Source organism: Anser brachyrhynchus (assembly GCF_964034855.1).
Source record: "Anser brachyrhynchus genome assembly, chromosome: 2".
Taxonomy (NCBI): domain Eukaryota; kingdom Metazoa; phylum Chordata; class Aves; order Anseriformes; family Anatidae; genus Anser; species Anser brachyrhynchus.
In genome coordinates, this window is record NC_137695.1 from 72,001,471 (window position 1) to 72,020,087 (window position 18,617).

The following is an 18,617-nucleotide window of genomic DNA, read 5'->3' on the forward strand; positions in this document are numbered from 1 at the left end:
ACTAGTCTTACAGAAAACACTTGTAAAACTGACAAAATAAACTCCACAGGTATTACTGATTCAGCAGAGTTGGGCATATCAGAATTTCAAAGTTTCAGAGGTGTCTACACAACACCTGGTTTGCAGCTCTCAAATGCTGCCCACTTATTGCCACTTTAGGTGAAAACAAGTTGAGCCGTACAGCTACTAATTGGCTTTGCCACTGTCACATTGGCTGTTGAGATGATGGTGTCAGTAACATACTAATTCCAGTAAGGAAATAAATTAGGTTGGCACAGCAATTACAAGTACTGCCTGCAAAAAATTAAGCACAATGTCCCTTGCCAGAAACACTCTTTGAGCTACCACTGTAACAAACAATCAGAAGGTCAGTCTAAACAAATACATGGTGTGAAACCACAGGCCAAGAATAGCTTTTTCAAAGCGTACAGGCTCTTTGGTGCTCAAGAAAAATGTAACAGACTAATCATGACAGAGATCAAGGTCTTCTGTTTTCTTATGCACCTTGTGCAGGGTGGTCAGTAAAGAAAGTGCGGATGCTGGGGAGTTACACTTCAAAAATGTACTTTTAGTGTGAACTAAAGTCCACCATCAACTGCTTTCACCAGATGCTGCAGAGCCTACTTCTTACCTGTTTCCGATAGACGTAACAGGCTGCTATCGCAACCATGGTGGATTCTCCCACAAAACCTGCTAGAAGGGATCCTACTCCAAGAGTGGCTCCATGAACTCTGGGGTAGCACAAAAAAAATAATAAAAAAATTAGTCATGATTGTGTGACAACACCTGATTCAAAATTGTATTTCCATTGGTGTATAGAATTAAGCTGTTGTTAGAAGTATTTCCTTCAAAGACATAATGCACTGGTAAAGAGAGTAACTAGTATTTTAAAGGACTTTTTTTATTTCTTAATGTGCTTCACTATTTAGTAAAAGAAACATATCCTGAATCAAATTTTGGACTAAGAAAAGCTGAACGCAGAATTTGAAGTCTGTGTACGGAGTGTACAGAATGCTACAGAATGGATTCTTTAACCTTATAAACAAGATATTCTTTCATTAGATTTCTTAATAGTGCATTTAATAGAATGGAAATAAATTCTCGTAGAACACATTTTTGCCTCACTGGCATTTGTGCATTTTTTCAAAAGGGACATCAATATCTTGACTGCCTAGAGCAAAGTAACACTTGTAAATTTGTAGATGTTTCTTTTCCAGATACTGCCACTGTTTAGCCTTTATATTATGCTTAGTATTTGGGGAAATGTTCTGAGTTGGACAAATTCAGCTACGAAGTGATAGGGAACAGGAAGAGAGAAGAGCAATTCCATCATCTCTATGGAGAGGAGAGAGATTTACCCCAAGTAAGGCAGAACAATGAGACTAGTGATGAGGACAATAATCCGCAGCACTGAGCTGGGTGCCAGCACAAATGTCTTCTTTAGAGTCATCAGCCAACCAGTCAAGTGTGCTCTGACCGTCACTGTTCATAAACAGAGGAAGGGGAGGGGAAGGGGAAAAAGGGACACAAGCATAGCAATCGTCAGTCATCTCATGTGAAAGTTTTTTCATACAGAGAGTACTGTTCAGAAATACACATGGTGAAACTTGTTTCTGTAACTCTGCACACTGGGAAACCCTACTAGAAACGAAGTAGATTTCATGTCCAAATTGCTTAAACTTACTGATTTTTGAAAAAAGCCAGTTATAGACAGCAACACTTCATTGGAGCCATTCCCTTAGAAACAATTTATTAGGCAGTCCATTTTGATCTATGCTACACTACATCAAGTAGCATTTGTTTACAGCAGTTAGAAATTTTTTGAGGGGATACATTTTGAACACTGCTGCCAAGCTTGTCTCTCTCCTGAATAGGGGCATTTACTTTTATTCTGTTTATGCTGTGATGATATCTGGAAGTGTCACTCAGACTGGCAGCTGAAGGGGAGACTGCTGGAGGCGATGTTACTGTGCAGTACTGAAGTTAATCACAGCCTTGGTAGCAGAACCATAGGTGCTCATACGTGCTATAGCACAATGCTGTTGATGTGTGTGTTCTTGGTCAACTACAATACACAGAATTCAGGTTTTATTTTGGACAGTCAGAAGTCTGCCTAACAACAGACTGCTCTTACTGCAACCTTTGTACCATGACTACTGATGGAAATAGTCTTGGCCTACACCGACTTTGATGAAAATGGTTCTTATTATGTATGCTGGGTATGCACTTAGCCACTCTTACATTTACAGCCAAGGCAGATCCTATGACCACACCTCAAAGTTGGATTACCTCTTAGGTTAAAGAGTTTTTGTTTTCTTGTTCTTACCTGGAACTGGAAAGAAGGAGAAGATGCGCAAAGGGACAACACACAGCTCTGCAAAAGCGAAGTCTACTCCAATTATGTCAACTAAAATCTTCTCTGACACGTTTGGTGTCCAAAACATCACAAAACAGAGCTAGGAAGGAGAGCCAGAAGAACAAAAGAAATTAAGAAATTGAGGGTGCTGAACCTTACAAAACTTACAACCAACTAACTTTATTGTTCTCAATAAAGAGTGGAAAACAGATTATTATCTCAGATCCATCAAAAATATATCATACTATCCAGCTCTTTTCTCACTGTCCAGGTGTCACAACCATACATTTTCAGATGGCTTTTAAAGCTGGTCTTTGAAATCCTACCACCTCCACGACAGCTGGTATTTCACTCCTGTTCTTTGGTTGTATGCCAGAGATTGTTCTCTCTAGCCTACAAGTATCCAGGCCACAGAAGTTTCTCAAGGTCTGTCACAGAGCAACCTGTGGGAGGTCTCCCATTCTGCCAGCCTATGCAGTGAACAAAACACTTCATCTTCCTGCCAAAACAGTATTTAGCTTTCTTCCCTATTTCTTAGGATAGGAAACAATTCTTATTTTCATTTTACTTGATTGAAGCCATATTGCAGAGTACTTCCCTCACCTACCCAGCAAACAGTATGTGGAAGAAGTAAGAGTAGAAGGCAAATGAGCTGAGCAAATTTTTTTTTTCTTCAGTCAGCATTTCTCTCCCCCTGCCAAACTACTGGTAGAGAACACAACTGAAGCACAGGGAATACTCCAGAGCAGAGAAGGTTGTATGGTTGAGGATCCAATTATTAAAAAGTAACTGTATAGGGCAGAGCAAATTCTTTCACTGCCATAGACATCATAAGGCAGATTGCAGTCATTTACACAAGCTACCATACAGGGAATATTTTGTCAAATCTATTTACAAAGTCCAATAAAAAAAAAAAAGATATAAGTATGTCCACTCTTCAACTGTAATTTGCTGTTTTCATGAAAACGAAGACCTTTATGCTGCTTGTACTACCCTATGCCATTAGCAACCTACCAAGCAGTGTGGTTACTACCACTGCAAGAATCCATACATTTATGCTAACAGCTAAGTTTGTCCACTGCTAGCAAATGGCAAATACAGCAGTCTTTCCTTCTTCAAACAGCTATGTGAAACAGTATGCATGGTTAGACCAGAAAACAAGTGACCAAAAGCATTACTCTCCATCCTGTTTTCTTTGAAGTTAAAGCTTGTTTCTGGCCTTTACAGGAACAGATTCAATCTGCAGCCAACTGAGACAGAAGGAACGCCAATTTGCCAATCAGGGGTAATGACTTACACCCAGCTGGTATGCAGGCATCCCTCCTCAGCTGTTGCAAAATACAGTCCCACCCCCAGTCAGCAGAGTCACTGCTGATAAATGGCTTCAAAGAGCACTTCTAACACAGCAGCTGGTGGGTAAAGACCATGGTGATTGCTAGCCTCAAGAACAAGCAGTTTCAGGAGGTGAGCTAAGGTAGCAGGAGGACATCCTACTTATATCTCAGCATGCTTCCATCTTTTGGTTTTAATGTTGATGGCTAATTTCATTTTGCTAAGAGATTTCTCTATGTCATCTTAAGAGCACATGATTTCCTCATTACCAGCAGACAACAAAGCTTCAAGAAAATAAATTAATGCTGTGTATTATGGAAAACCTGCAATTTTTTTCTAGAATGCTTGCAGTCTGGGAAGTTTCTGTATCATATCAAAGACATTCAAAATGTAGTGCAAAAAACTAACCCCTACTTCAGGTAAACAGTAAAACTAAACATACAGAGTAGGCAAGGTATTTTGGCTACTGATTTGTCTACAGACAAGATATACTAAAGTAGGATGGAGTCATAGCTTGTTGTGATTATCTTGGTAAAGAGTAAACAGTTCTCAGAAAGGGAAGTGGAGAAGATAGCAATATAATAAATGATGCAAGCAGTCAGTGAAACAGTGTGGCCCATCCAATTGGGGATGGGATCTACTGGAGGAAGCAGTTATAACTCCTTGAGGCTCAGATCAGGAAAGACTTTAGGGAACAGATTTACACCCTGTATTTCTCCCATCTTTCTTCTAGGTAAACATTCTGGTTACCTCCTTCTCCCCACCCCCACCCCCCTTATGTCTCTCTGTGTATGTCTGCAAAGTTAAAAATAGAATAAATAGGCTTGGGTAAGGTTACATTTATAGCTTCATTTAATCTAATCAAGAGGTGAAAATAAAACAGTAAGAGCTTTGGCACAGACTAGCAACATACATATTTACACCCTGCAGCTTCAGGTTGTGATTGCAGTTGACTACAATGCCTATGTACAGTAATGAATGTTGTACTTAGGAACTTTGCAGCTGAACATTTTAATTCTTTGGGAGTAAGGATTTTTCTTGTGGAATTGTTGCAATGGAACTGACTTCATTTTTTTTTTCTCTTCTGGTATGAGTAAAGGATGATATTAAAGCCTTTTATCATTTAAACAGGCCTTCAACTAAGAAGTGACAAGCACTTCAAAAGTATAGGAAAAAGATACATGCAGGAGCGTAGAACACTATAGAGAATATGCAGCTCTGAGTACACATGGCAGTATTTATTACAGCATTATCTCTATATGAACATTAGTCTAAGTATTTCTGGAAAGGTTTTAATCATTTGAACCAATCTGAAGGGTTGTGCTATTGGGTAATGTGTCTTTAACTGATCTAGGGCAGTGAAATTTGAAAGACTTGATTAAATATGTCAACTTAGAGCTGCATGAGAGTCAGTACAGCTGTTCTAGATGAGATCAAAGCTCCATCTAGATTAGTACTGTCCTCATGGCTAAATGTTGCTGGGGGATGCCTAAGGAAAGGGCACAAAGAGTGGGGAAAGATCAGAATAGGAGATTTCCTTCCTTCAGAGTATGGTCTGAGCTGCTGGCAGCTACAGCTTTAGACATTCCTTACTTAGGCAAGGTATTTCCAGAAGTACATTTGACAGCAGTGATGTACCTTTATCCCATGCAGCGTTATGTTGTATATACAGAATATCTAATACTGGTGATTATTTTTTTTTGCAATCTAATTGTGCATTTAAAAAGACAAGCAAACGAAAAATGAAACTCTTGTCGCTAATGCCTTAGACAATCTCATTAGGTACCTCTGCTTACTCCCATGTGGAACCTTGCTCTTCTCAGCTAGCAAAATCATGGTCCAGGCATACTGAAAGATGACACATCAAAACTTCTGCTGTCAACAAGCCTGACAGAATGCACAGAATCCTTATTGCAGCAGGGAAAGTACAATGCTGCTAGTGCCCAAACTTATCTTTAACCTCTTCTTAAGCATGCTACATGTATTTGACTTGCATAAATGACTGACAGAAGACTGTTTATGAGACTCTGTCAGATGCTGTATGTACAAGTTCTCTGGTTTTCAAGAGCTACCAGCGTTTGGCCTTTTCAGAGGTCCTACATCTCCTGGAAGCTATTTCCGTTCATTCTGGTTGCTGACAGGGACTACTAAACCTCAGAGACCCACTGCATAATGCGTGATAATACGTTACGTTAATACAGGCGATTGCCATGTGTGTAGTAATCTGCAGGGTGCTAGATTAATTTGTTTTTAGGCACTTGTGGAGAGCTGTGTGTCTTTTGGGACATTCACTGATGAATATAAGGATGAGTATTCCAGTGAGCTATGAATAACAGTATAGTACTGGTAGGCTTCAGTGCAACCTTTAGTTAGAAAAAACAATGCTTGATGACAAATACTTGATAAGACTGTTTCTGAGAAAGAGGCTATGAAACCTAAAATGGGTATTTTTTTAAAAAATGGATTACATATACACCAGCCTAGAATGAGAAAGGAAACATGTGCTGAGCGTTGTTTTGAAGTAGAAAAATGAATTGTGTTTCATCACAGAAGTATGTTTTGCAGGTTAACTGTTCCATCCCCGGTTAAATGTGTTATCCCTATCACTTCTTGAACTTCAGATGTTTGCAGAAGTGTGGCTGTCAGAGGAAGGTGTTTAACTGTCCAAATATTGTTCTACATATATTTTGAAGATTGCATCTTAAGGAATTTAACCCAAACCTTGCTCATGACCTCTCATGCCCCTTTATGGTATGAGACACCCAGTGAGGGCAGAATAAATATACTTCACACCTTATTATGCATTTCAGTTTTGAATTGCACCTTAGATTTTTTTGGAACAATATTAGTTAAATTTATCAACTATATTAATATGGAAGAATGCCACATGTGTTTTGACTTTTGAAGTGTGCAATAAACAGATCTAAAAGGTACCCAGAGTCTTACATAGTCTGATCTCCTGAACTACTAAATATCTCCATGGCCTCTGCCTTTCTCACACAAACAGAACTTCTATAATTGTATCTCCTTACAGAGGCCGTATCACTCTAGCATCTTAATATTACAGAAAATAGTACTCTTCTTCTGTATATTTATCATGGACAATTAAAAAAAAACTAACTACTAGTATTGAAGCAATGGCAATAGTTACTGTTAATTATAGTCACACCCACTTTCAAACTACAGTTGGAATGTGTTTTCATGTTGAATATAGCTATGCAACAGAATACAATTTCGTAATACCTCCTGAAGCACTCATTCCACTAGGCAGTCTCTCAGGTAGTTGAACAACATGAAAAATGTTCAACGAGATTCTTACAAAGAAAAACGAAACCCATCCACTTAGCAATTTACAAATAAAGGTTTATAAAGGTTTTCATGTTTTACTGTGGTCAAAAAAAATATTTCATCATAAAGACATTACTCCCTGTTGACAGGAAATCACAAGTGAGTTTAAGATGAAAATAATCAAGTGGGTAAAGCCTCCTGCTTTTAGAGACTTGTTTTTCAAGCACATAGCTATAAGCCATCATCAAATTCTTTGGAAATTGTGCAGGAATTTCTGTGTATGGTACAAGAGCAGACGCCAACGTCGCTGGCTTGCTACGGAAGCTTGTTGCATACCAAACCTGGGCTAGTAACAGAACAGACCTGCAGAATCCTATCCTATATGGGCTGTACATCATGTTAGAAAGCAGATTTCACCCAGCCCCTACAGTTTTGAGGATTTTTTATATATTTTTTTTAGGAAAAAGAAAGTTTGATCAATCCAGAGGGAGGTGATTAAGCTTCTCCTTGTAAAACAAGCTGTTGGGATATAGCACGGTGATATGTTCACGTGTCTTTTAATTCTGAAGTGGACTGGAGGGGTCGGTCCTTTTCTTCAGTAAAGTTTTCAAGACCTGACTGGGTACAGCTCGAAGGAAGACCTGCCCTGACCTCACAGCTGCCCCGCTTTGAGCCAGAGGCTGGGCTGGATGAACGCCTGAGGGCTTTCCAACATGACTAATCCTGTGATCCTATGAATCAAAAAACCTCAGATCTGCGCGCAGTAGAAATGTCACACCGCAGACATATTTGAAAGCTGTTTATCAGAATGGTAATGACTTGAATCACAAAGACATTCTCTTATAGCAATTACCCCTCAGGTACACACAGGTCAGCATAGTTTTCTGTGAACTTTGTTTTCTGTGAAGGGTGTTGTAAAGCAGAAATCAGCTGTCATAAAATTTGCCAAGCAGCAGGGGGAGCAAAAGAAACCAGAGCCTGTCTGCAGGAAAACTGTAACTTCACATCGACCCCTGGAACTAAAAGTTTTCTACAGATTTAAGTCTACCCCTGCCTTCCCCAACTGTTTTTATAATTCAGAGTGACGAAGCACATCATTCTTCAGAAATAAAGCTAGGTCCAGCAGCTGCAAAATCCACCAGTCCTCTGACAGCATTAAGATGATGACACATGTACTTCCCCACCAACTGCTGCTGAAAATACTTGGGTGGTATTTTTCATGCAGCGTTGGGTCACTACAGACTTTAAGACAGTCGTTGTATTGGCTTGTTGAATCCTAATGTAGTTTTTACAGAATACAGAATAATTTACCAGGCATAGCAATGCTTTAAGAAAGCTTGAACAAACCAAAGCTGGCAGATTCCTAGGCTCTCTGAATATTTTTTGACACAACTTAGCCATTTTCTTCTGTCCTAAATTTTCTGCAGCACTTGCTGCTTCCTATCATGATTACAATGCTTGAGCAGAAACATGCTGCAGAAACAATTTTTGACCCTTCCTTTTCTGCTTGCTCCAGCCATTCATGCAGAATAGACTCTTTGTGTGAAACCTGAACAATCATGAAGAAGACATCAGTCTCCACTTCACTGAACCAAACAGAAATCCTTTGTTGCAGAACAAAAGCTCTCTGCGGTACCACGGATGGGACAAGGCCCTTGGCTTGCTCGTGAGGATTTTATAAAGTCAGCTTCTGGTGGTCCAACGTCTTCCTGAACAGGCAGGAATGCTTCTGTTCATGTCTGAAATGATCTTTACTGAAGCAGGAACTAAACCTCACTGAAAAGGTAAAAACCTTAAGTGATTGTCAGCCAATATGTCATTTCCAAATTGTTATATTTGTGTCAGCAGCCTGAAGATAAAAAAATACATCTGGGAGTTCAAAGATCAAAATTAAAAGTAGTGAAAACAAACTAATTCACTGGATGGATGGCATTATTCTGAAAGCTGTCCTTGGCATGCATATAATGGTTGAGAGTAAAGTAAAAAGAATGTGGATTTTGTCTTAAAATTTAAGGTTTTTTTTGTTGTTTTGTTTTTTTAGTGTAAAGATCCTAGATAGGATGTGTGATATCTCCTCAATATAATGAGGCTGTAATTAAGCCATTGATGAAATAAGGCAGGGGAGTGTGGGGGAAATCTGTTCCCGTTTTTTATTGCCTTTCTTTGTATACTCATCAGAGATAATGACAATGAACCCAGTCACCCAGCGAATTTCAGATACTGGCACTGTCAGCAGCTGGGGTTATGTCCTCTGAGAGGGACCTGGTTCTTACTGTGACATTTCTTCCTGCGGATTTTACTGCCTCAGTTCTATTATGCCATGACTTGTAGTAAAGCCCAGTTGCAACCTTTGATAAAAAAGCAATGCAGAGACGTAAGATGAAGACAACCAACAGAAGATAGGAAAAAATGAATGAACTTTGATGAACTTTGAACAAAGTGGCCTCTGCAATGGCTTAAACTTTTGGCTGCTTTTTATCACACTGGAAGTTGCAGGTGGCAGCAAAACATGATTCTGATGTACATTTCCCTTCATTCATCTTTAAGCTTGGGAGCAATAACTAAGTGGAAATTTGAATAATACTGTAGAGTACTTTGATTCTACAGAAAATGTAATATTTCTTCAAGCCAATCACTAACCATGACTAAGCCCTGGTTTGTTACAAGAAGGCACTCCTGAAAGCAAGCAATAAAACGGGAACAACTATCCAGAATGGAGAATAACACTGCAGTGGCTATTTAGCACTATAATAGTGGCAATTAATTATTCTCCCAAGCAGACAAGAAGATATTTGGGGAAAATCTGTTAAGGACAGTTATAAGCATGACCTTGGACAGCGGAGGATGAACTACTGCTTTGATCTGGACAAACTGGACAATGTACTACGAAGTACAATTACTATGAATTTCGTGCAAGATGAATGAGGATAAGAAATACGAAACTATGATTTGATAGTATGATGCATTGAAAAAAGTCAATTCTTCAAGCTATCTACAGTCAGCTTCTACAGAGTAATTTGTGCCGTGCAATGTTATAATTTGGGTCAAGCATAGCAGACACTGATAATCTCTCAGATTTTACTGCCTGAATGAAAGAAATCAACACAGTGACTCCTGTCTTCCATGATGCGGCTAACCTGTTTCTTCTAGTAAGACAGAAACTACACAGTAGTCAACCCCTAATGATAGAAGAGATTAATAAGGTTTGTAACTGGGTGTCTCATTCCATTCCATTTTTGCAGGAAGGATGTAGAGTATCTGAAAGGCCAAGCAAGTTTAACTACTGCATTTTCTTTTCAGATCTGGTGCTACTCCCTCAATCATGACTCATAAATTCATGAAAAAATGAGGCTTTGTTAACTTCAGTCAACTTGGAAGTACTTGTTCAGCTGCTGGGCTCTCTTGCACCTTCACTGCACAAAGACTACATCTTTGGCTCTCTCTTTAGCATTAAATATCTTCATATCTTCCTTCCCTCCACCTTTCCCAATTCCTCATTTGGCCCTAGTGGGCTATCTTCTGAATGTCTAACATCAGTTATCTACACAAGAGTGGAGATGGGCAAGTGGGAAGGTTTCAACACTGCATACAGGTTAGGAGTAAAGCACTAAAAAGGAAGAATGCCTAAAATAAGGACCTCAGCAACCATGGCTTTGTTCTGAAAATGCTTTCTTCAGGTTGTGAACTGAAAAAACAGCATTAGGAGCCTGGAATATATCTAACTATTAAAATGATGGAAGTTGCAATAACTGGGCAATTTTCTCTGGTAGTAACCCTCTGCCAAACACAGAGGAAAACTGTGGCATAAGCCTCAAGGAAATAGAAACAGTAGCCCTTGTACCCCTTTCACAGCACCTGAATCACTTGAAACCACAGGGATGAGGCATCAGATACTTGGCTGAGGGACTTTTGTGTGAGAAGGATGAAGGAATGGAGTAAGAGCCTGACAGTCTTTTGCATTGGTCAGAATTTGCAAATCACTTTGCTCTACTCTGGGTTGATCTTTACCAAACCTAATCAATTATGTACATGGAAACTTCCTCACTCTGCAAAAATGCATGAAGGTGAGGGCATAAATTCCAGCATTTCTGTTTCTTCTTGGTATCTGACAGTCTAATACAGATTTCACAAAAAGAGTGGTAACTGAATTTATTTTCTTTAGGAAAGGGAAAAAAAACACTTTTTTTTTTTTTGAAAGTACGTTCCACATACACTGCTTGTAGAAAATACTATTTTAAAATGCTTCTTTGCACACTCTCTGGCTACAGTGATGATGCCTGAGGCAGCTAAAAATTAAAGCTAATCTCCTGAGAGGTCCTGAATGCAATTTACTGTCTTTCAGCCTTGAAATAAGACCTTTCAGGTGTTTGGTCTTCAAAGCTGAAAGAAAGCAAAGTTCGTAATGCTTTTGTGGGTATCGTGACTCATTAAATGCATTCACAATGGCTAAATGTCAGTCTGTGCGGGATTCCAGACATCAAGCCCCAAGAGATGCATACTGCAGGGAACTGCAGTGCAGTTGTATTGAACTACAGAGTCATAGAATCATAGAATATCCTGAGTTGGAAGGGACCCATAAGGATCATCGAGTCCAACTCCTGGCACCACACAGGTCTACCCAAAAATTCAGACCATGTGACTAAGTGCACAGTTCAAACGCTTCTTAAACTCCAACAGGCTTGATGCAGTGACTGCTTCCCTGGGGAGCCTGTTCCAGTGCGCGACCACCCTCTCAGTGAAGAACCTCTTCCTGATATCCAGCCTGAACCTCCCCTGCCTCAGCTTGACACCATTCCCGCGGGTCCTATCACTGTGATTAAGGAGAATAGATCAGCGCCTGCCCCTCCACTCCCCCTTGTGAGGAAGCTGTAGGCCACGATGAGGTCTTCCCTCAGCCTCCTCTCTTCCAGGCTGAACAGGCCAAGTGACCTCAGCCGCTCCTTGTACGTCTTCCCTTCCAGGCCCGTCACCATCTTTGTAGCCCTTCCCTGGACACTCTCCAACAGTTTTATGTCCTTTTTGTACTGTGGTGCCCAGAACTGCACACAGCAGTTCTCCAACTATGGACACTCCTCTTCTGCCTCCACAAGGTTTCATGAGTAAAACTTTTACATGTTCCTTGGTGTTTCTTGATATGCAAGATAAATCTTGCATTGATAAATCACGTTACCAGTAACACAAGCTAAGGATGCCTAGTAAGACATCAGTCAGTCTCGCTGCAGAGACACAAACAGCTTTAATTCCTGTCCTTTACCAACAATTGCTTTATGCTTCACAGTTTAGCAGGAAAACGTAGCTGGAAATGTCAAATACACCTGTTTCTTACATATACAAGAACCCTACTCTGTATAATTCATAATGTGAAAAATAAAAGGTAAAAGCAGAAAGTGATATGAAATATTTATTAAACTACAGACTGAAAATTTGAGAAAACTGAGAATCAGGTAATTCTTGGTGCACCTCACAGGAAATGATCAGCTGCAGGACTGATGCCTGGGAATTCAACTGGAAATTAAACATCTATTAATAAAAAAAATCTGGTATATGCAAAGCATCAGAGTGGGAACTTGTCAATAAGGCAATACTACTGCAGTGATATACTGAGTTGGTATGAGCCCACTGAGTTCACCCACATGGGCTCCAATTTTATCTGTCAGTGCCTACGTTTTAGTGGCTGGTGAAGTCTTGCTGATCAAGGACAGTGGAGTCAGCAGATGGCATCCACTTGGCACTCCACAGTTCCTAGATCAGCAAAACCATATCCAAAGAAGAGGACAAAAAGTTGGGCATATGGAGTTTCCTTTTAGACAAGACAAGGATTCTCAGCCTGAATGAAACATGGCTGCTTCTCTTCCACAGCAATTGGTTCCAAATCTTTCAGAATTAAGAGAGAAGCAGAAAGCAGCAACTACTGAGTCCTGTATTCTATACTTTAATTCTTTTATGTAGGAATTTATTTTTTTTGTTACACTGACTTCCTTATTCTTGATTAGGGTTTTCTTCTTGTCTCCTAGGTGCTTATTGCTTAATTATGATAACGAAGCAGATGATGACTGGAGATTAGTCAAATGATGGGACAGTCCACAATAAACTGTCATCAAATGGCACAGAGAATTTCTTTCTCCCCTCTTCAGAGCTGAAACTGCATTATCCCATCATAGGGACCCAGCAAAAGAAATCCTGTGGAGCCCTTTCTGCTGTTTTAAGGGGTCTCTCTATTGGATCTTGCAATATCAGTTAAAGACCCTGCGGTCCCCAGAGATCTGTCCCATTTTTCTGTTCATGGGCAGGGTGGAAATAAGAGATGCACAGGCAAACATGTTAAATGTTGCATTTTAAAACCTCTGATACCTATGTCATAATGTCATAATATTTATACTTATAATTGTATATAACTACAATTCTACATATAATTATATTGTATAATTGTATATAACTACATTCTACATGTAATTATATACGCGAAATACGTATTTATAATTATATGCACTATATGTTACATTATATATAAAATAAAGAGAAGTACCAGCTGGTGGCAGTTTATGCTGCTATGCTACCAGTTGTGAGCACTAGAGAGCTGACACAATGCCTGCTTGCTGCTCTTCCTAAGGGGCTCCTAACTTCCAGCAAATGAAAGAAATAGACAGTTGCCAATAGTAACTCCTTAAATTATAGATGTTGATCAGCAAGAGCCCTTAGAAATCAGTAAGCATTTTTCCCCTGTTAAAAGACTAATCTCAGATATGAATCTAAATATTACATTCTTTTTACAGAAATAATGAAATATTTTATTCTAGAATACAAAAAAGGTGGCCTAGTATATGATGTAGAATGTAATATTGAAAGTATTACATTTTAAAGCTATTATTAGACTCCTCAAGTACGAACAAACCTGGCTGTTCAAACAAAAGGTGACATCTTGACATATGTTGATACACACATCTTCAGCTCTCAGGCCCAAGCATATGAGCCAGTGAACTGACCAGCCGTTTGCTCCTAAGTATACTAAATTTAAACTTCCACAACAATTTAAATCTAACGCAAGTTACCTATCATCTGAATTTGGTTGTCATGACTCAACTGCTGCATATCAATTTGTACAGCTCAAGTGTCTGAGCCTTCATGTTAGTTGAAACTTCACGGCAATTTTTTCCAAAATAAAAAATGGATTTAATAGTTTTACTAGTTTGTGATTTATAACAAGTAAATCTGAAGCGTGTAAGCTTTGCATAAAACACAATACATATATGAGTGTAAATTTGAAAACTTTCTCCCTCCTCTATCTTTTAGCCTCCTAGAACAGAATGGAATGAAGAACCAAAGGTCAAGCTTAAACATCTGAATTGTGTTTCTTAAGTGGTGCCTTCTAATTAACCATACTACAGAGTTTTTACGCAATTAGCTTCTCCCCTTACTCAGCCTGGTTATTTATGAAAACTACTGCTTTCCCTGTTTGTCCCTGTCTGCGTCCATATAAAAAAATTCAAAGCAGCACTGACATAATTTTTACAATAGCACTGGTGCTATTATACTTAAAGCTGTAAAGAGCTTTGAGCTGTTTCTAATAAATGTTAAAACAGGAATACTGCTCAGCTCTCCTGCTGTGCATTAACTTGGTGACAGACAGATGAACATGGCATGGTGTGCACAGCATGCCACCCTTGGCACCTTAAGCCTGTAATATTGGTAAGGAAAACACTGTGGTAAAAAAACATAAAGTGCTCAAGAATGTAAAGATAAAACTGGCAATATGTCTTGCTTACACCTTAGTTAATAGGAACCATGCAGCTGCCATACAGGAACTATACTGCTGCTATTCTGAGAAAAACCCTTGCTGAAGACTAGTCCATTTGCTGTTACTATTGCTGTGTAAGTCAGGGTTGCTTTAAATAGCTCACTTGTCACACAGCCTGCCCCCTCTACACACATCTCACAAGGGAATGCTCTCTCCGACAGAGCAAAGCTTTACTGCAATGGAGAAGTGCAGTAATTTACCACTTGGAAAAAATATCTGGGGATTTCTGCACTGTACTGAGGCTGACACATCCCACAACTGAAGGATGTGTGGTACAAATGCACCAGTGTCCATTCTCAGGGGTCCGTGTCTTCACTTAGTTTACAATTCTACAGTGACCTCAGAGCTGATGTCTAGGGTCATCTAAATAGGTCAATCACTGAATCAAAATGTTCAGCTCTTCAACAGTCTTATCTAGCAATGGCAATAAGACTGGTGTTTGGAGCAATAGCTCATATATAGAAAGAGGTATTTTTGCCTGAAGTGTCTTATGACAATGAAATAATAAATAATGGCAAGTGGTGAGTAAATTATGAAGCATATCTTATCTTCTAAAATAAGAACCAGCCAGTTAACTGTATGAGCAAAATTCTTCAGCTGAGTCCCTCCCCTCTGCTATATAAATTTTACATTCGATTACATAGCTGCACAAAATGTGACTGTTGGAAGGAGTCACTGCTTGCTTACAACCAAAACCACATCAATATGACTAATCGTATCAGCTCTCTTACATATTGGAAGTCTAATTACTTCTATTTCCAGCCTTTAAATAAAACGGTTTATCTAGACTTTTTTCACTAAGCAATACAGCTATTTTCCATTTTTTTGAAAAAACACTTTTAATACCAGACTGACGCTTCGAAATCACAAGGCAGTACATATGATCACACTCAGCAGAACACATTTGCACACTGCCCAGCCAGCTTGGGAAGGCTCTAGTGCAGCCTTTCATATCCTATGAAGATTTAATAAAACAACAACAAAGTTCTGCTTCTTAACAGAACTATGCGTTTTGTTTTTTTTTTTTTTTCTTTCTGGACAAATATTGTCACCATCAAGGGTCATATAATGCATCTGCTGTAGTAAGTTTGGAGTACGTCTTGTGTAAGCATGACTGATCTTTGGAAAAAGATAGGACATCTTTCTTCCAAGTCTACAAAATAGCAGGTCTTCAATGACTGGGAGGTTTCCCAAGGTTTTTTACACTGCATGACTGCTGCTCATATTAAAAGTTTGATTACTATCCTTTTATCTATTCATCTTCTGGGATCCTTCCATAGACCATCCACTGAAGAAAGGATTCATATGACAAGTCTAAGTATCAGTCTTGTTTTCATCTCTTGGCCAGCCTGGACGCCTGTTTCCCACTTTCCCTCTCATCCTGAAGAACAGGATGTTACTAACAGTGATGCCACTAGTCTGACTGCTGTCCATTGCAATAGAGCCTCTCCAGGAAAACACAGTAATCACTGATGGTCATGAGAGCTCAGCTACAGCGGTCATCTGATCTAGCTGTAACAGAAAGAAATTTGAAGTCCAGTTCCTTACAACCTATGGCACATAACCAACTTCATACATACTTCATACCAACTTCCACAGAGCTTGTGTGATGAAGCGTTTCTATGATTCTATGATGCAACTCCCGGCCCTTGAACCAGAGTCTTTAGAGCTCCTGTGTCTACTTTTCCCCTCTGTCCACTGACAAGCAATCCTAAGAATCTGTCACTAGTGTGCAAAAATAGAGACAGGACAGAAAAGGCTAGGGACCTCAACAGCACTTCTGGAATTTCAGTGCAGATGAATCTTTCAGGATAAGCTTATGAAAGAACCACCCTTGAGAGTAATATGGAGAGCTTTTGAAAAAAATATCCTGTAAAGTTATACAAAAGCCTAAAAGTTGTGATTAAAAATTATTCTGCACAGAGTGGTGCTGGTAATGTGAGAAGCTCATGATCTACCAGAACTCACGTATGTTAAGCGCCCATAAGGGCTAAAAAAACAATCAGTTCAGACAAGGTTTTAAGATTGAAGTAGTATTCTCAGAAAAAAAAATATAAAGAGGAAAGCTTTCCCCTTTGTGATCTCTGGAACACTAACAGACTTCAAGCAAGGCTCCAGCTATAGAGAACATAACCTTGGCCTGGTCCACCAACAAGAGAAAACCTCAAGGTGTGTGATGGGAGATGACACAATAGCTCCAGGAAATCTCCAGACAATGGCCAGTTCAGTGGAGACATATGCCTGTGTCCATTACATGCTGTAGGAAATGCAAGTTAGAGCCAGAGCTATTGCTTTCTAAGCTAGGTAAAAAAGAGTCAAACTTAACTCTAGGAAATAGACAGAAGAGCTGCCACATTGGCTCATGCAATCCTGTGTTTGATGGTGGCCAGCTGTAGCTGGTTGGGGAAAAATATCGAAAGTAAAGGACAGAAGAAATCTCCTAACTCAGCTACTGATGGATTGAGTTGCCTCATTTCAACTATGTAATAAGACAGGGCACCGAGGGCACTGCCTGCCAGTCCCATCTGAACCTGCCCAGGCCCAGGCTCCCACAGCAGCCCCAGGGCCACCAGCCCCTGCTCTGGCGAGGCTGCAGCAGGGTCGGGATGCAACTCTCCACAGCCCTGCCCTGCCTGGCTATGACCCCAGCCCAGCTGGGCCCACTCGCGGGCCTACGAGCTCACAGCCTGGCCTCAGCCTAGTCCCAGCCCCAGGGAGGTGCCCCATGCCCAAGGCTGCAGCTGTCCCAGTGCCCCCAGTGCCCTAGTCCTGGTGTAGCACTGGGCTACCCAGGGAGACCCTGATGTCCCTGACATCCTAGCCCCCATGGTGCCCTGACAGGAAACAGTTCAGTACTTCCTAGGACACCATGCACAGATCTGAAATCTGCTATAGACTGTCATGGACAGAGGTCCACAAGTCCAAGCAAAGAGGGAACGTGATGGCTTGACTAGATCCCAGTACTAATGTAAATCTATCCTAAGTAGAAAGAAGTTGCATTACCATGGTTATCATCTACTCCATTATTTACTGTTATACTCACTCATGCACCCTGTGTGGTTTTTCTTCCACAACTACCTGTTTGTTGCTAGACTTGTGCAGAAAACGTTTTCTTAAAGAAGATGTACTATGTGAATGTGCACAAGCTGATCATTTGGAAATGCTGCAGATTCAGCAAAATGTCATCCTTAGGCCTAAACGCAACCCAGGCTTGTGACCCGCACGTAATTGTATCTGTATTACTTCTCGTTTAACATGAAAAAACATCCCTCCAATCCTCCTTCAGAGCAACACTCAATAGTTGTCTCATGTGATTTTCCTTCCTCTCAAATTCCACAGCAATCTCCAACAAACTGGCAGCAGGCGCTGATTTCAGCTGGCACTCTCACAGCATATGCAGTAATTCAGCATTCTGCTGTACCTGTGCCCAACTACAGACTTCATAGATGAATTAAAAAAAAACAAACACAACACAAAAAACCAAGCCTCTGATTTCCTACCTCTAATTCTGCACATACACGGGTACATAGCACCTGACAGACTCTATTCATAGGATACCATAGTTTAATCTATATGACCCAAATTGGATAGAATAAAAAAAAAACAAAACTATGATACTATCGTAACTTTAAAATGTTTGGTTATTTTCAACCTGCTTGTTATAAAGCAATGAAAATGGAATGGAAGGTTTAAAGGAGGACTAAAATGAAAAGGATGATAAATATTCCCCATAGTATACAGGCCTTGAGTTATGGCTATAGAATCAATTTACTTTTACACTTTTTTTAATGTTAGAGTAGGTACTTCTAACTGAAATATCAGAATTGATCTATCTGGATGGAGTAT

General features: G+C 39.9%; 1 protein-coding gene and 1 long non-coding RNA gene across 3 annotated transcripts in view; one reads left to right on the plus strand and one right to left on the minus strand.

The window, feature by feature from the left end:
* The window catches only part of ANKH (ANKH inorganic pyrophosphate transport regulator), a 116,635-nt gene that overhangs the window by 18,364 nt on the left and 79,654 nt on the right, over positions 1–18,617 (minus strand). Inside the window, exons 9-11 of the mRNA XM_080581823.1 lie at positions 2,327–2,456; positions 1,359–1,482; positions 632–731 (exon numbers count right to left, since the gene is read on the minus strand). Coding sequence (XP_080437949.1) covers positions 632–731; positions 1,359–1,482; positions 2,327–2,456 — 354 coding nt within the window. The remainder of the gene's footprint in view (positions 1–631; positions 732–1,358; positions 1,483–2,326; positions 2,457–18,617) is intronic.
* LOC308190447 lies at positions 2,463–18,380 on the plus strand. 2 transcript variants are annotated; one of them, XR_013947203.1, is made up of 2 exons: positions 2,463–8,760; positions 9,155–18,380. It is a non-coding gene; the product is annotated as an uncharacterized lncRNA (long non-coding RNA). The 2 variants fall into 2 exon arrangements; XR_013947204.1 differs by having other exon boundaries at positions 12,991–18,380.